Source organism: Anabrus simplex, chromosome 2 (assembly GCF_040414725.1).
Source record: "Anabrus simplex isolate iqAnaSimp1 chromosome 2, ASM4041472v1, whole genome shotgun sequence".
NCBI classification, from domain to species: Eukaryota; Metazoa; Arthropoda; class Insecta; order Orthoptera; family Tettigoniidae; genus Anabrus; species Anabrus simplex.
In genome coordinates this window covers 997,995,341-998,014,586 of record NC_090266.1, presented here as the reverse complement: position 1 = coordinate 998,014,586, position 19,246 = coordinate 997,995,341, and the positions used below count along the sequence as shown (strand labels likewise).

The 19,246-nt window shown below is 42.1% G+C and overlaps 1 protein-coding gene across 1 annotated transcript in view; it reads right to left on the bottom strand.

Moving 5' to 3' along the window:
- Hml (Hemolectin) overlaps window positions 1-19,246 on the bottom strand; it is a 586,263-nt gene that overhangs the window by 236,583 nt on the left and 330,434 nt on the right. The window contains exons 60-61 of the mRNA XM_068226073.1: window positions 18,808-18,918; window positions 18,344-18,545 (exon numbers count right to left, since the gene is read on the bottom strand). Coding sequence (XP_068082174.1) covers window positions 18,344-18,545; window positions 18,808-18,918 — 313 coding nt within the window. The remainder of the gene's footprint in view (window positions 1-18,343; window positions 18,546-18,807; window positions 18,919-19,246) is intronic.

Genomic DNA, 19,246 nt, shown 5'->3' with positions numbered 1-19,246 from the left:
AACAAAATGCATATGCGTACTTGCATACCGAACTCATTCGGAGTTTTCCCTATCGGAAGAGCAAAGCGGTCGTCAACTGCTCATGGAGGAAGAGCTTGGCGACCTTAAGCCATCCCGGAGCTTACGACACCTTAGTTCTCTCGCGGGCAGCACACGAGTGCAGAACAATCTACTTAGACATGGATATAGCGCCTTTCGTCGCAAGTACACTCCATTTTACAAACACAAAGTGATCAAAAGTTCCTTTCGCGCTCTCTCTCACTTCCGAGATCGACCAAGCAACCCTAGCAACAGCCGCAGGTCTTCTCCAGCAGCCGGTGAACAAGGTGTTGCTGGTACCTTCACCGTTTCCGTGAAAAGGCCCAGAAAAATGAATCACCTTGCAGTTTTCAGCCAAACTCCGAAGGCAGCTAGCGACGGCTGTAAATGGTTGCCCAGTAGATGGAAACCGCCTCTTTATCAAAGGTAAGGACAGCAAACATGAATTTTTGATCGACACTGGGTTTAATTTACGTTTCTTCCCGCATAATTTCCTGAAGGGGCGTCGCCATCACACCGGTTATGAACCCGTCGCCATCAATAATTCCATAATACACATATGCGGGACTCTGCATTTGAAATTGAACTTCGGACTTCGTCGATAACTTTCATGAAAATTTGTCGTTGCCGACGTCACACTTCCCGTCATAGGGTCAGATTTTCTCCTGTATTACCACCATCAGAAAGACTGTCGAAACAAAGGCTTGGTCTACGTCATCACAAGCTTATCTGTGAACGCCAAACTGTGAACCCTCTGCAGCCTAGTATGAAGGCTCTGAATGTACCGACTGCGTTTTCACGAAAACTTAAGGGAATTTCCTACCTCACTAGTCCGTCTGGAGCCCCACGATAAGCGTGCCATTCTACGGCATATATCATCCGCACTGCACCAGGACCACCTGTCTCTTGCCGAACTCACCATCTCGCCCCGGATCACCTCCTGATCAGTAGTATAATACAGGGATTCTGCGGCCACCGCCACCTCCGGCTCCCAGTGGCCACCTCCACCTCAGCCAGAGGCCTCTTCCAGTACTGCCAACTTAACCTAACTAGCGCGAAATTTGAATTTGTAAACAAAGCCACGTGCTTTTTGACAGCTGTCATCGACAACAACGCATCGCTAACCTCAGTACTGCCATCATGACGGGCCTAAACCTCAGTAGTGCCAACTTAACCTAACTAGCATGAGGTAAACAAAGCCACGTGTTTTTTGACAGCCACGTGCTTTTTGACAGATTTGTAAACAAAGCCACGTGCTTTTTGACAGACAACAACGCATCGCAAACCTCAGTACTGCTATCTTGATGGACCTAAACCTTAGTGGTACCAACTTAACCTCACTAGCGCGAGGTAAACAAAGCCACGTGCTTTTTGACAGCCACGTGCTGTTTTGACAGCTGTCATCCGCCATCTTTAAACCACAAAGCACTGTGCTGCCCTCTATATCGCAGTAGCTGCAAAATTCGTCACCTGTCATCGACAGTGCTGCCATCTTGACGGGTCTAAACCTTAGTGCTACCAACTTAACCTAACTAGCGCGAGGTAAACAAAGCCACGTGCAGCTGTCATCCGCCATCTTTGAGCACAGTGCTGCCCTCTTTAGCTACTTACCTTTGAAATGTGGTGGCGGATAATTTGAAAAATGCTTTTTTGACAGCAGCCATATTGCATCGCAAACCTCAGTGCTGCCCTCTTTAGCTAGATACCTGTGGTAGCAGACAATTCCACGTGACAGCAGCCATCTTTAATCAAGAGAGCACCGTGCTGCCCTCTATGTGGTGACGGCAAATTCCACGTGCTCTTGTTTGGAAACAAACCCACGTGCTTTTTTTGACAGCTACCATCCACCATCTTTAATCAACAGAGCACAGTGCTGTACTCTTTAGCTAGATACCTTTGAAATGTGGTGGCGGCAATTTGAAAAATTCTATGTGCTCTTGTTGGGAAACAAAGCCGCGTGCTTTTTTTTGACAGCTGTCATCCGCCATCTTTAATCAATAGAGCACTGTGCTGCGGGCAATTTCGTTAGCTGTCATCCGCCATCTTTAATCTAGAGAGAACAGTGCTGCACTCTATGTGGTGGCGGTAAATTCTATGTGCTTTACAAACCTATGTGCTTTTCTGACAGCTGTCATCCGCCATCTTTAATCCAGAGAGAACAGTGCTGCCCTCTATATGGTGACGGCAAATTCCACGTGGAAACAAAGCCATGTGCAGCTGTCATCCGCCATCTTTAATCACCGTGCTGCCCGGTGGCGGCAAATTGAAAAATTCCACGTGCTCTTATTTGGAAACAAAGCCATGTGCTTTTTTGACAGCTGTCATCCGCCATCTTTAATCCAGAGAGAACAGTGCTGCCCTCTATGTGGTGGCGGCAAATTCTACGTGCTCTTGTTTGAAAACATACTCACGTGCTTTTTTGACAGCTGTCATCTGCCATCTTTGAGAACAGTGCTGCCCTCTATGTGGTGGCGGCAAATTGAAAAATTCCACGTGCTCTTGTTTGAAAACATACTCACGTGCTTTTTTGACAGCTGTCATCCGCCATCTTTGAGAACAGTGCTGCCCTCTATGTGGTGGCGGCAAATTGAAAAATTCCACGTAGAAACAAAGCCATGTGCTTTTTTGACAGCTGTCATCCACCATCTTTAATCCGGAGAGAACAGTGCTGCCCTCTATGTGGTGACGGCAAATTCCACGTAGAAACAAAGCCATGTGCAGCTGTCATCCGCCATCTTTAATCACCGTGCTGCCCGGTGACGGCAAATTCCACGTGGAAACAAAGCCATGTGCTTTTTTGACAGCTGTCATCCGCCATCTTTAATCACCGTGCTACACTCTATGTGGTGGCGACAAATTCTAAATGCTTTACAAACCCATGTGCTTTTCTGACAGAGCTGTCATCCACCATCTTTAATCACCGTGCTGCCCCGGTGATGGCAAATTCCACGTGCTCTTGTTTGGGAACAAAGCTTTTAATCCAGAGAGAACAGTGCTGCCCCGGTGGCGGTAAATTCCACGTGCTCTTGTTAGTTCGTGATTTAAAATCTAAGCTAGCTGTAAATCCCCGATTCTCGACAGATTCTTAATCCGAGTTGTCAGGAAGGGCAACCAAGAGCTTAGATACTGCTAGTTTTGCATCAGGGAGGGCGACTAGTCTTAAAAACAAATTCTTGCGATTTAAAATCTTAGTCAGGAAGGGCATCCGACCGTAAAACAATAGTTCGTGATTTAAAATCTAAGAAGTGCATCTAGCTGTAAATCCCCGATTCCCCGTGTTAGACGTTGTAAAACAGATTCTTAATCCGAGTTGTCAGGAAGGGCAGCCGGTCGTAAAACTATGAGGTTAGATACTGCTAGTTTTGCATCAGGAAGGACAACTCAACACATTCATGTGATTTAAACACATTTTTATCCCCAAGAGAATCGAACCCGAGACTACCGGGTGAGAGGCATGCATACTGTAGGCTATAGATTTGTTCTACAGTCCTCGAAGTATCGGCACAGTCATTCTGAGCGAGTTGTGTGGAATGCGCGTGTTAGCTGAAATTGTACACGTATCTTCCGGCTCGACCTTGAGCGAGGACACTGATAAGCGGCTTGTAACTCGCGAACGTCTTCTTAGCTGAGTACCATTCAAGCTCTTAAAACACAGTACTAATTAAGGTTGTAAAATATTCTGAAATAGTCCTCCTCTGTAGTGCAGTAGTTAGCTGCTACCCTCGGAGGTCCGAGTTCGATTCCTGGCTCTGCCACGGAATGTGTAGCATTTAGCCTATGTAAGTTCCTAACGTAAACTATCATGATTGTACGGAGAGGTTAAAACACACACAGTGCCTACTCCTATCGAAAGAACCTGCACGGTACCGGCATGTAGGCTTCTCCTGGTGAAGGAGCCTGCACATAGTTTAACGCCTCCTATCAACAGCCCTTACTTATTGCTAGCTTTTACACACACCCCGCCTCACACCATAGTTTTATACGACCGGTTGCCCTTCCTGACTAGGATTTTAAATCGATATCCCGACATAGCCTACTCCTACCGAAGAAGTCAGCTTAACACCTCCATCGAACAAATGAATCACCCTCAAACACTCTTCAATCATTCTCGCTACTTCGGAAGATAGCGGGTTCGAACTGGAAGCCGTAAATGTTAGGCGAGGGACCTGCGTGATCGTCATTGCATGATCTAGCTTTAGCTCAATACCTACAGGTAAGGAATACCGCGTATGTACCCTCGAGAAGTCGAGGATCGCGCGCTAACTTTCCAAGGCTCGAACTCTTAAATTCTGACACCTCGGCATCAACAGGAGGTTTGAATACGTCAGCCTGCAGGTGGGAGCTCTTGTTTGCATTCGTTCCGACTGTACCGCAGTTGTCAGCTCAGCGATTATCATATCCGCTTGGTAACAAGCAGCGAAGTGCTCACAGTTCTCTGTATGCGTTTATTACGTACACACGCATCTCCCGTCTGCAGTGAATATTCTTCTTCAGCTTAAGGTAAGGTAGAACTGTTAATTACCTTTTTTTTATTTGCAAAGCAACTTCTACGCTAGACATCTACATTCATATATGTTCTTTTCTTTTTAGGTACCGTTCGAAAGTACGCAATTTTATTCATCCGAGTAACAGTCTGCAGCACGTGCATTTTTTTAAAAAGGTATGTTTTCGAACTTTGAGTTGTAAAGATAATTAGGTTAGATGATGCACCCTACACTACATTCATATATGTTTCTTCTTTTTTAGGTACGACCAGAATATTATCATTCGAGTTTCAGGCTTGAACGCACGCATTTTATACATCCGAGTAACAGTTTGCAGCGCGAAGATTTTAAGGTATGTCTGACCTCTATTCGTTGAAACTTGGTTTCTTCTAAAACATCGTAACTTTAGTCTATTGATAAATAGTTGTTCTCTTTAATCCTCACGCTATAGACGTGGTATAATTTCAAACACGTACACATAGCTATGTCTGCCCTCAACTGGCTGAAAATTGGTTTCTTCCGAACATCGTAACTTTAAGCTAATCATAAATAGTTGTTCTCTTTAATCTACATACTATAGACGTAGTGCGTACATAGCTATGTCTGCCCTCAACTGACTGAAAATTCGTTTCTTCTAAAACATCATAACTTTAAGCTAATCATAAATAGTTGTTCTCTTTAATCTACATACTATAGACGTAGTATAATTTCAAACACGCACACATAGCTATGTCTGCCCTCAACAGGTTGAAAGTTGGTTTCTTCCGAACATCGTAACTTTAAGCTAATCATAAATAGTTGTTCTCTTTAATCAACATACTATAGACGTGGTATAATTTCAAACACGTACACATAGCTATGTCTGCCCTCAACTGGCTGAAAATTGGTTTCTTCCGAACATCGTAACTTTAAGCTAATCATAAATAGTTGTTCTCTTTAATCTACATACTATAGACGTAGTGCGTACATAGCTATGTCTGCCCTCAACTGACTGAAAATTCGTTTCTTCTAAAACATCATAACTTTAAGCTAATCATAAATAGTTGTTCTCTTTAATCTACATACTATAGACGTAGTATAATTTCAAACACGCACACATAGCTATGTCTGCCCTCAACAGGTTGAAAGTTGGTTTCTTCCGAACATCGTAACTTTAAGCTAATCATAAATAGTTGTTCTCTTTAATCAACATACTATAGACGTGGTATGATTTCAAACACGTACACATAGCTATGTCTGCCCTCAACTGACTGAAACTTGGTTTCTTCCGTAACTTTAAGCTATTGACAAATAGTTGTTCTCTTTAATCTACATACTATAGACGTAGTGCGTACATAGCTATGTCTATCCTCAACAGGCTGAAACTTGGTTTCTTCTAAAACATCGTAACTTTAAGCAATTGATAAATAGTTGTTCTCTTTAATCCTCACGCTATAGACGTGGTATAATTTCAAACACGCACACATAGCTATATCTACCCTCAACGGGCTGAAAATTGGTTTCTTCTAAAACATCGTAACTTTGAGCTATTGATAAATAGTTGCTCTCTTTAATCTACATACTATAGACGTGGTATAATTTCAAACACGCACACATAGCTATGTCCGTCCTCAACTGACTGAAACTTGGTTTCTTCCGAACATCGTAACTTTAGTCTATTGATAAATAGTTGTTCTCTTTAATCTACATACTATAGACGTAGTATAATTTCAAACACGCACACATAGCTATGTCTGCCCTCAACAGGTTGAAAGTTGGTTTCTTCCGAACATCGTAACTTTAAGCTAATCATAAATAGTTGTTCTCTTTAATCAACATACTATAGACGTGGTATAATTTCAAACACGTACACATAGCTATGTCTGCCCTCAACGGGCTGAAACTTGGTTTCTTCCGTAACTTTAAGCTAATCATAAATAGTTGTTCTCTTTAATCAACATACTATAGACGTGGTGCGTACATAGCTATGTCTGCCCTCAACGGGCTGAAACTTGGTTTCTTCCGTAACTTTAGTCTATTGATAAATAGTTGTTCTCTTTAATCTACATACTATAGACGAGGTGCGTACATAGCTATGTCTGCCCTCAACAGGCTTAAACTTGGTTTCTTCCGTAACTTTAAGCTAATCATAAATAATTGTTCTCTTCAACCTACATACTATAGACGAGGTGCGTACATAGCTATGTCCGTCCTCAACAGGCTTAAACTTGGTTTCTTCCGAACATCGTAACTTTAGTCTATTGATAAATAGTTGTTCTCTTTAATCTACATACTATAGACGTAGTATAATTTCAAACACGCACACGTAGCTATGTCTGTCCTCAACAGGTTGAAACTTGGTTTCTTCCGAACATCGTAACTTTAGTCGTTCTCTTCAATCCTCATGCTATAGGCCTAACTCACAGCCATGTCCAACCTCTATAGGTTGAACATCGTAACTTTAGGCTAATCTCTATTGGTTGTTCTCTTTTCAGAACTTGTTGCATACGCTGTTCACCTAAACACTTTATTCGAAGAAAGAGAAGACACTATGTTCCCATGCGAGCTGTGTAAGGCAATGTTCACAAGACGTGACAGCCTTGCACGCCATGTAAAAACAAAACATCATCAGCTATCTGCTTGCGACTATAACCCTACTATGTTCCCCTGCGAACAGTGTAAGGCAACGTTCGCAAGACAGGATAACCTCGCACGTCATATAAAAGCAAAACACCCTAGCATAACATCTGCTTTATGTGATGTTTGCGGGCTGTACTTCGCTAATGTAGAGCAATACCAGGCTCACTTAGCAGAGGTACATCAAATATCTACTTGCCCTCAGGTAGTAGTAGGGAAAAAGCGTGCAGCTACTGATGTAGCTGTAGAAAGTACTAGTAGTAAAAAACCTAGGAAAAATGAACTTCAAACTATTCACTGCGAGCACTGTAACACTGATGTACCATCTTCGCATTTTCAGGGACACTTACGGAGTAATGCGCATAAAAATAATGCGTGTAGAAGTGGTAGTAACGCAAACATCGAGGAAATTAATACAGCATTTAAAAGTAGGATTGCTAGTTACCGAATTCGCACCAGTCAAAAGTTTCAGAGCACTTCAAACTTTTTAAATTGCGTTCAACCGGATGTACAACAGCTTCTTGCTAAATCTTTGTCCAATCATAGTTTATTTAAAGTTAATTTTGAACTTTTCGCCTTGTACATTAAAAGCACGGATGAATCCGAAATAACGGACATTAAATCATTTAATACGAAGAATTTTGTCATAAGTGAGTCGACTAATTTTGGTGATGTACTTAGGGATGTCTCTAACATTATTTCAACTAAGAGCGAGGGATTTCAGGAAAAGGAATCAGGGTGGGCTTTAGTTGAGATAATGTATCTAGAAGTTAACATCAATAAGTACAATCCCATGCGAGGTTCATCGTACATCGAGCTGCCGACATGGATTCAACAAAGAAAAGCTGTTGTAAACATCCAAAACAATGACGAAGCATGTTTCGCATGGGCGGTGATGTCGGCTTTAAATCCTGCGAAATCAGACGTAGCTAAGAGAACATCATCCTATCCACACTATTCAACGCAGCTAAATTTCGATAGTATAGAATTTCCCGTACAGTTAAAGGATATTAAGCGCTTTGAGGAACTAAATAACATTAGTATCAATGTGTATGGTGTAGAGAAAAAGTCCGTAGTAGGTCCTCTGTATTATACATGTCATAAGAAGAGTACTCACGTTAAGTTACTCTATATTGAAAACAGTGAGAATAGCCACTTTTGCTGGATTAAAAATCTGAGTAGACTTGTTGGCAGTCAGTTATCCAAAGAAAGGTGTAAAAAGTGGCTATGTGATGGATGCTTGCAGTATTTCAGAAATGAAGATCAGTTAACGAAGCATTCCAAGAATGACTGCAATCATGTACGTACAGAGATACCTACTACAGGCAATAATGTTTTAAAATTTACAAATTTTCACAAGCAGATGTGGGTACCGTTCGTGATTTATGCAGACTTTGAAGCCATCCTCACGCCATGCAACACATGCTCACCTAATCCTGACAACTCTTTCACTAATACTACGCACATGCATGTCCCGTATAGCTTCGCGTATTACATCAAGTGTAGTTACGATAGTACGCTTAACAAGTTAGAGCTGTATCGAGGACATGATGCTGCTAAAGTATTTTTAGAAAGACTTGAAAGTGATGCAGTTCGTCTCGGTCGTATTCTGAATAGTAATATTCCTATGAAGCCACTCACCGAAATTCAGTTAAATGATCATGAACGTGCTACAAAGTGTAGCATTTGTGATGGGGAATTTTCCGAAAATGACCCGAAAGTTTTTGATCATGATCATTTAACTGGTTTCTACAGATGTGCCGCTCATTATAGCTGTAATCTTAAGTATAGAGTTCCTAAATTTATCCCTGTAATTTTTCATAACTTATCTGGTTACGACTCTCATTTCATCATTTCACAATTTGGAGCTTCGGATGAAAAAGTAGATATAATCCCTCAGAATAAAGAGCGGTACATTGCGTTTGCAAAGTCTGTAAAAGTAGATGCTGAGCATTCTATAAAACTGAGATTCCTTGACTCGTTTCGCTTTATGGCGAGTAGCCTCGATAAACTTTCTAGTCATTTACAGCCTGAACAATTTACAGAAATTCGACGCGTTTTCCCTGAAGAAGCGCAGTTTAATTTACTTCGGCGTAAGGGTGTTTTTTGTTATGAATATCTCGACTGCTTAGACCGCCTCGAAGAACGTGCCTTACCATCGAAACAATCCTTTTACAGCTCGCTGAATTCAGCAGATATTAGTGATGATGACTATTTACATGCGCAACATATCTGGGAGCAGTTCCACATTCAAACGCTGGGTGAATACTCTGATTTATATTTAAAGACAGATGTACTTTTGTTAGCTGATGTTTTTGAAAATTTTCGCTGTGTTTGCATGAACACCTACAGCCTTGACCCATGTCAGTATTTTACTGCACCTGGGTTAAGTTGGGACGCGATGTTAAAATACACGCGTGTGAATTTGGAACTGCTGTCCGATATCGATATGGTGCACTTTATAAAAGCATCCATTCGAGGCGGTCTGAGTCAGTGCAGCGGCCGGTATTCGAGTGCTAATAATAAGTACATGCCGAGTTTCGATTCCAGTCAGGAATCTCGGTATATCGTTTACCTCGATGCTAATAATCAGTATGGGTGGGCGATGAGTCAGCATCTACCGGTGAGTGGTTTCCGCTGGCTGACGCAGTGCGAAATTGATGCTTTACAGCTACACGCCCTAGGTGATGAAGCTGATAAAGGTTATTTCCTCGAAGTTGACTTACAGTATCCTAAAGAGTTACACACTTCTCATAATGACCTACCGTTCTGCCCTGAAAATATGAAGTCCCCGTACATTGCATCAACGACGAAAATGCTCATTGCTAATTTATGCGATAAATCTAAGTATATCATTCATTACCGAAATTTAAAACAGTGTTTGCAGCATGGTTTGAAGTTATCCAAAATTCATCGCGTACTAGAATTTAATCAGTCACCGTGGCTAAAGCCATATATCGATCTGAACAATAATTTAAGAACGAATGCGGTTAACGAGTTTGAAAAAGATTTCTACAAGCTCATGAATAACAGTGTGTTTGGTAAGACTATGGAGAATGTTGACAAACGCGTTGATGTAAAATTGATTACAAACTGGGATAATATTAAGAAAAGGTATGGTGCTAACTATTTAATAAGTAAACCAAATTTCCACAGCTGTACCATCATACATGAGAATTTAGTTATTATACAGATGAATCGTGTCAAGGTTAAGTATGACAAACCTACCTACGTCGGCTTCACAGTACTTGAATTGGCTAAAACACTCATGTATGAATTCCATTACGATTATATGATGAAGAAGTACGCGCATAATGCGCAATTGCTCTACACAGATACCGATTCGTTTATTTATCAAATCAAAACTGATGACTATTACAATGATATAAAGCCTGACTTGGGTAGGTTTGATACGAGTAACTATCCTGCAGATAATCAATATCATCTGCCGCTAGTGAACAAAAAGGTTCTAGGTAAAATGAAAGATGAATGTGCTGGGAATATTATCGATTCATTTGTAGGTACTAAATCCAAGTCATATTGCATAAAACTCTTAAATGAATTACAAATAAAGAGATTGAAGGGGGTTAAAAAGAATGTCGTTCAGAATCAGCTAAGTTTTGAAAACTATAACAATTGCATTAAAAGTAATCCACCTGTTTTGCATAAGCAAATGTCTGTCATTAGAAGCAAGAAGCACCAGTTGTACACTCATTTAATTAGTAAGGTAGCCCTTAATAGCGATGATTGTAAACGGTTTGTCATTCCAAATTCTACCAACACGCTAGCCTGGGGGCATAGTAGTATTGATAAGTACTACTTTACATAAACATTATGCTAGAGGTGTGTGTACTTACGTTACGCTGTCTTACATCACAATTCGGGAGAGGAACGCTGGTACGTCAAGTCTAAACTTGTACATTCAAGAATTGCATCGAGAAGTACGCTAGGGTGAAATGATTCGAGATAAAACTTGTACATACAAGATGTAAATAAATAATGTAGAATTGGCATATTCTTTTATTTTAGGTTAGGTATCACCTTCCTCCCGCTCCTTACTTGCAGGATAGAGTTTTTGTTTATTACTCATAGAAGAAAGAAGGTGATGAGCAGTTTCGTGAGTATAGTTCGGTAAGTATCTCGAGAGCAGAATTTTTTTTTTTTTGTCAAAAAAGCACATAGCTTTGTAAAGCACGTAGAATTTGCCACCACCGGGGCAGCACGGTGATTAAAGATGGTGGATGACAGCTCTGTCAGAAAAGCACATGGGTTTGTAAAGCATTTAGAATTTGTCGCCACCACATAGAGTGTAGCACGGTGATTAAAGATGGCGGATGACAGCTGTCAAAAAAGCACATGGCTTTGTTTCCACGTGGAATTTGCCGTCACCGGGCAGCACGGTGATTAAAGATGGCGGATGACAGCTGCACATGGCTTTGTTTCTACGTGGAATTTGCCGTCACCGGGCAGCACGGTGATTAAAGATGGTGGATGACAGCTGTCAAAAAAGCACATGAGTATGTTTTCAAACAAGAGCACGTGGAATTTTTCAATTTGCCGCCACCACATAGAGGGCAGCACTGTTCTCAAAGATGGCGGATGACAGCTGTCAAAAAAGCACGTGAGTATGTTTTCAAACAAGAGCACGTGGAATTTTTCAATTTGCCGCCACCACATAGAGGGCAGCACTGTTCTCAAAGATGGCAGATGACAGCTGTCAAAAAAGCACGTGAGTATGTTTTCAAACAAGAGCACGTAGAATTTGCCGCCACCACATAGAGGGCAGCACTGTTCTCTCTGGATTAAAGATGGCGGATGACAGCTGTCAAAAAAGCACATGGCTTTGTTTCCAAATAAGAGCACGTGGAATTTTTCAATTTGCCGCCACCGGGCAGCACGGTGATTAAAGATGGCGGATGACAGCTGCACATGGCTTTGTTTCCACGTGGAATTTGCCGTCACCATATAGAGGGCAGCACTGTTCTCTCTGGATTAAAGATGGCGGATGACAGCTGTCAGAAAAGCACATAGGTTTGTAAAGCACATAGAATTTACCGCCACCACATAGAGTGCAGCACTGTTCTCTCTAGATTAAAGATGGCGGATGACAGCTAACGAAATTGCCCGCAGCACAGTGCTCTATTGATTAAAGATGGCGGATGACAGCTGTCAAAAAAAAGCACGCGGCTTTGTTTCCCAACAAGAGCACATAGAATTTTTCAAATTGCCGCCACCACATTTCAAAGGTATCTAGCTAAAGAGTACAGCACTGTGCTCTGTTGATTAAAGATGGTGGATGGTAGCTGTCAAAAAAAGCACGTGGGTTTGTTTCCAAACAAGAGCACGTGGAATTTGCCGTCACCACATAGAGGGCAGCACGGTGCTCTCTTGATTAAAGATGGCTGCTGTCACGTGGAATTGTCTGCTACCACAGGTATCTAGCTAAAGAGGGCAGCACTGAGGTTTGCGATGCAATATGGCTGCTGTCAAAAAAGCATTTTTCAAATTATCCGCCACCACATTTCAAAGGTAAGTAGCTAAAGAGGACAGCACTGTGCTCAAAGATGGCGGATGACAGCTGCACGTGGCTTTGTTTACCTCGCGCTAGTTAGGTTAAGTTGGTAGCACTAAGGTTTAGACCCGTCAAGATGGCAGCACTGTCGATGACAGGTGACGAATTTTGCAGCTACTGCGATATAGAGGGCAGCACAGTGCTTTGTGGTTTAAAGATGGCGGATGACAGCTGTCAAAACAGCACGTGGCTGTCAAAAAGCACGTGGCTTTGTTTACCTCGCGCTAGTGAGGTTAAGTTGGTACCACTAAGGTTTAGGTCCATCAAGATAGCAGTACTGAGGTTTGCGATGCGTTGTTGTCTGTCAAAAAGCACGTGGCTTTGTTTACAAATCTGTCAAAAAGCACGTGGCTGTCAAAAAACACGTGGCTTTGTTTACCTCATGCTAGTTAGGTTAAGTTGGCACTACTGAGGTTTAGGCCCGTCATGATGGCAGTACTGAGGTTAGCGATGCGTTGTTGTCGATGACAGCTGTCAAAAAGCACGTGGCTTTGTTTACAAATTCAAATTTCGCGCTAGTTAGGTTAAGTTGGCAGTACTGTCGCGCTAGTTAGGTTAAGTTGGCAGTACTGGAAGAGGCCTCTGGCTGAGGTGGAGGTGGCCACTGGGAGCCGGAGGTGGCGGTGGCCGCAGAATCCCTGTATTATACTACTCTGATCGCTAAGAAGGAATTTGATGTCATGCTTCTGGAAAGCACAACACGACGCCCTGAGGGTCCTTCGTCGTCTCCACTCCATTTGGTACCTAAGAAGGACGAAGAATGGCGTACCTGAAGAGGTTATCACGCTTCAAACTCACGGAATATTACCGACAGGTATTCACCTCGGCATCTTCATGATTTCAGTCACCACCTCCGCGGATGCAATGTTTTCTCCGTTACCGATCTAGTGAAGACCTACACCCAAATTCCAGTGAATCCAAGTGTCATTCCAAAGACCGCAAATACAACGCCATTCGGACTCTTAGATTTTCCTTTCATGACATTCGTACTGTGCAATTCTGGTCAAATATTTCAGACATTCGTGGACGAAGGGCTCACTATCTGGTCTGGATTTCATATTTGCGTATGTCGACGATATCTTGGTCTTTTCGAAGAGTCCCGAAGAACACGGGCGCCACCTGCGACCTCTCTTCCACCGCCTCTCTGAGCATGGTACCCTAATCAACGCTACCAAGAGTGTCTTAGCAACTCCGAGCCTCACCATTCTCGGATAAGAAGTCTCCACCGCAGGTTCAAAGCCACTGCCGGAACGTTTCATAGCTCTGAAGTATTTTCCTATACCGAAAACTGCTCGTGATCACCGACGTCTCTTGGAAGTGATCAATTTCTACCGTCGGTTCCTTCTCTCCACATAGCAGTAGGCCTACTAGGCTCCACTCCACGCAGCTGTATCGAGTTTGCGCGCTTTCAATCAGTAACCTGGACACCAGGAATGGAAAGTATCTTCACCAAGTCTAAAGGAAGCCATGCTCAAGCCATCCTCCTAGCGCATCCCGATCCGTAAGCACCATTAGGGTTGTTCACAAATGCATCCAACAACGCTATTGGAGTTAGCCTCAGCAATACGTAGACGACACCTGGCAGCCCCTAGCCTTCTTCTCTAAGAACTGTTGCTGAAGCAAACAGAATAGTTAGCCTACTACCGGGAGTTACTTGTAGTTTATGAAGCGTTCCAGCACTTCAGATACATTTTGGAAGCCCAAAAGCTCACCACTTATACAGACCACAAGCCCCTAACTTATGCATTCAATCAGTCACTAACGATCAGCATTTAGGGCAGTCGTCCAGGTGGCAGATTCCAACAACGTCGTGACAAACTTCCTCCTGTGCAGCTGAACCAATCATCGTTCATCGCTCAATTCACAACGGAAATTCAGCGCATTGAAGGCTCCTCCAGCGTTGTCGCAGATGCATTTTCTCTCGTCAACGGAATTTCCAGTAGCACCTTGAACTTCTGCGGTTTGGTATGATCAGAGAAAGGTGATGCAGAACTACTTGATCTGCTGAACCGTGAATTAGCACTTCGATTATAGCAAGTCCGGATCCCAGGAACCAACATCACTTTGTTCTGCGACACTTCAACGTGTTAACCCAGACCATTTATTGCCTCACCTTTTCGCAAGCAACAGTTTACCTCTCTTCACTGTCTACGACATCTTAGTGCCAGAGCGATGGACGTTTAGCACCAGAACGCTTCGTATGGCCCCAGATGTAAAGAGACTGCTGTGCATGAGGGCGAGTCTGCAAGTCATGCCAATGCTTGAGGGTCACGTGCCATATCAACGCTCCAATTGGCAACTTTACCTTACCGTCTTCTCTCTTCCAACACGTTCATCTGGAGGTCACTGGTCCACTCCCTCCTACTGGAAATTACCAATACTGTCTGACAGCAGTGGACCGATTCACCCACTGGCCAGATACCTGGACACTGGAAAACAAAATATCAGTAGACGTCGTAGAAGCTTTTGTAGTATGCTGGATCTCTCGCTCTGTAACTCTACACCGTATCACGACCGACAAAGGCGCGAAGTTCGAGTCCCCGTTGTTCCGAAACGTGAGGATTCTCAAAAGATCCTCACGATCCCGAACAAACAGCTGGCATCCGTGTTCCATTGGCATAGTAAAACGTTTCAACCGTACACTCATGGTATCTGCCGTATACCATCCTCATACATCTTGGTCCAAGCCTTACCAGTTGTCTTGTTTGGGATCTGAAGTACACATAAAGAAGATCTTAGTGCTTCCTCGGCAGAGCTAGTCTACGGAGAACCAATTCGACTTCAGGGAGAAATCCTGTGTGCGATGACAGACAATGGCCTCGAGGACACTTCGTAGTTAGAGTGCGCCAAACAATGAGTCGACTGCATCCTTTGCCAGCATCATGACATGATCAACGCTCTGCCTTCATCTACAGGGACTTGGACACTATCAATCACGTTTGTCTACATAATAATACGGTCCACGTTGCCCTACAGCCGCCATACACCGGCCCACATCGAGTGTTAGACCTGTGCAGGCACGAGACAAAAGCCGCCCGCATCAGCATTGATCGGATAAAAACTGACTTCCTCCTGGCTGGTAACACATCCTTACCCATACAAAATGCCACTCAGGATCATCGCATCAGCCCAGAGAACACACTCCACGATGACACAGCCCCATTATCACCGACACCTAAACAAGCTTCACCATCCTGCGACAAGCGATCTACAACTCGCTCCGGCCGTAGGAATAGGTCCCCAGACTACGTTTAGCCGTGACTACCTAGACTTCGTGGGGGGGCTGGCGTGGTGAAACCACGTCATCCCTGCGCCCCAGGCACCTAGAGGCTGCCAATCAACGGCCACAGGGGTGGAAAGAAAGCCTCGCCGGGAGACGAAACGACATCCCTCCATCCGAATGTAGCAATGTGCAGCACTTCACAACCAGCCAGCATGAGGAGATAAAGAAAGTAACCGTGCCAATACAACCCCAGAAAATGAGCCAGCTTACCACAGCAAGTGATCTCACCGTACGTATCGTGTTTTGTCCATGCCTGTGTTGTAATATACCATGCGGAATAAATGTATCTTAGTAAATAGTGTCGTGCTTACTGTAGCTATTAAGTTAAGTTGAGTAATCCCCACAATTATGTGCATCTTCTGTTAAATCTGACATCCTTCTACGATGTTTTTGGTATCGTGACATCTTGCGTTTTGTTTTACATGACTGTGTTCATGGTCACCGTTGTGCTGCTCGGAGTTGTTCACTTTCTCCATTTTTAAGGAAGACGTAAGTTTGATTGCTTATTAACTAAGAGTTACTCGGTCTCATATTTGGCGGCTACCTACGTGAATTGCATAGACTTGAGGTGCAAACTTTTCTGATAGTTTGGAACTACGAAAGTTTGATTGCTTATTAACTCAAGAGTTACTCGGTCTCATATTTGGCGGCTACCTACGTGAATTGCATAGACTTAAGGTGCAAACTTTTCTGATAGTTTGGAACTACGACACCTAGGCTCGTTGTTTGGAACCATATTATATGGACGCATTTGTTACAACTCTATTTCTTATTGGTTATTTTCAAGGGGACATAGGCAAACACCAGGTATATTCCAAACATGATTCAACCAGTTGTCATTCTTGTACTTGGATATCGCTCTTTCACCTGCTGTCCGTGATTTACAATATACTTTACAAGATGTTCAACAAATTTCCTTGTTGGGGCGATCATCAATATATGACACGACAGTTCATTGTGTGAAGTGTTCCGTCAGATTACCTCGAAATTTTTCAGGATGTGATGAACAGGTGCAAAACGCGTGGAATAATGTACACTCCACTGTGGTGCGTTGTATACACGTTTATTGATGCACACATCCTGCACCGTGGGACCCGTGCATGTACTGAAGTGTATACGTAATAATTTACTATAACTGACGTACTTCAGCTGAAAGTGAAATCTTGGTCAAATTGAAATCTACGCTCAAGATGTCGTAATATTTTTTCCAGAAGTGTCTTAATAATGTCGAATATGCAGAGCAAGAGTCATAGAACTCATTTTTATCAAGGGAAGAAAATATTTGGGACGTACATGAAGTCCCCATACATGGTTCCCAACCAATGCTTAGTATTAAGTTGATCGTTGAAAATGACGGCATTTCATGGATATAAGTTGGATATGGGTTATGTGAGAGTGATTTTTGAATCGCGCTTGAATGGAGTGAGTTACTGGTGAACCTGCTTCATAAAGTCTAGCCAGGTCATCATGTGAAGCATCACTACCCATATGATTGAACTATGGGGCAAGGAGTAGAGTTCACCTGTGATTCATGTCTGAAAAACGAGGACATTATTTCCTTAACGAGGTTATGAAGGCGTATTTGAGGGTAAATTCTTACATAACCCCAGACGACACGTTAAAAAGTACTATGTGTAAAGTTTGGACAGACCTGGATATCTCGATCACAATGATTAAGTGATGATGTTAGACAGGTCTTACATCTACTATCACTGTATCAAAGATAATATCAATTTGTAGAAGATTTTAAATGTAAATGATAATCAAGGACAGCTTTGGAGGAAATATAATCGATCTGGATAACGATTATCCAACACCATCTTTACTTCAAGAAATATTTCATTGACAGTTTACATTGTGCCATATAATTTATGTTCCTGAATTCTGGTGAACAATAACCCCGTACGTATATTGTTTCGAAATGGACCAATTGTACTATCTCATTTATTATAGTATATTGACCTAAAATCCTCTTTTCAGGCATCTGAACAACGTCAACAAAACAAGTTCTTCAGAAAAATTGAAGATGTTGGAGTAGCATTTGGACATCATTCCTTTCAGACTTCTTTCCTTACTCCCAGTATTTGAAGCATTTGTCATTTACCGGAAGACGTTAAAGGCTATTGAAAATTTATAAGAAAGGAAGTTGTGCGATTTTTCTTTCTTTTTCCTTTGAAAATCAGGTATTGTTTTCCAAATTGTCCGTTATATAAACGTAAGATATGCCTTTACTTTCAGGTTATAAGAATTTAAATTATACATTTATCTCCATAAGACTTATTTGTATGAGATAAGTGACAATATAGATTTCTATCTGTTTACTCATAGGAATAAGAAATTATCGCTTACCACAAAGTCCTTCAGTCCGGCCCCCAGAAGAGTGTGATGATAGCCTCACGGTGAACTGATAGTTGTAGAAAAAGTAAGATACTTCAAGTTGTAAAGGTACAATAAGTGCAGTCACTTTTGTTCCTGGTATTTTATTCAATCGTAACCAAGGACCAACAGATGAGAAATCAGTTACAGGACTTCCATCAACGTACACTTCAAGCTGTAAAGGTAGATACATTGCACAATCAATATGAATTTTATCATACTTATTTTAGTATATTATTGAACTTCAGGAATCGAACCTGTGATGAATACTGTTGTCATTAGCAATTGTTGATGAAATGAAATTTAGTAATTGTCATCGTCACATAATGGAAATCAATATTCACAATATAAATCACAGGTAATGAACTTGACTTTAATGTATTAGTTACGAATTCAAAGGAAAGGGGTACTTCTGTCTTTAAAAGTTTTCTACAAACCTGAGAGGCGCTGCGCTTCATAGACACTGTATGTTCTTGGTAGTTTATTGAAACAGCCTGAGTACAGGTGGAAGATGGTTCATCTGGACACTGCTTATTCGAGACTAGCACCTGGAAGTAAAGAATACTAATCAATTTTTGCCTTTGCTGTTTTAGAGCACAGTAAGCTATTAGAAGCTAGAGTTGAATTGGAATGAATAGCTGTAGAAGAGAAGAGAAGAGAAGAGAAGAGAAGAGAAGAGAAGAGAAGAGAAGAGAAGAGTCCGTGTTTAATTACCAAGAGTTGAAATACATCCCATGTAATCCTAACCCAAATATTGATATTATATCCTTAAAGATTTTCAGTGTGTTGAAAATAATAAGTATAACACGTGTAATAGTTTAACATACCTGTAAAAGAAGCACATACTAATAAAGAATAACGTGTTTCGTTCTACAA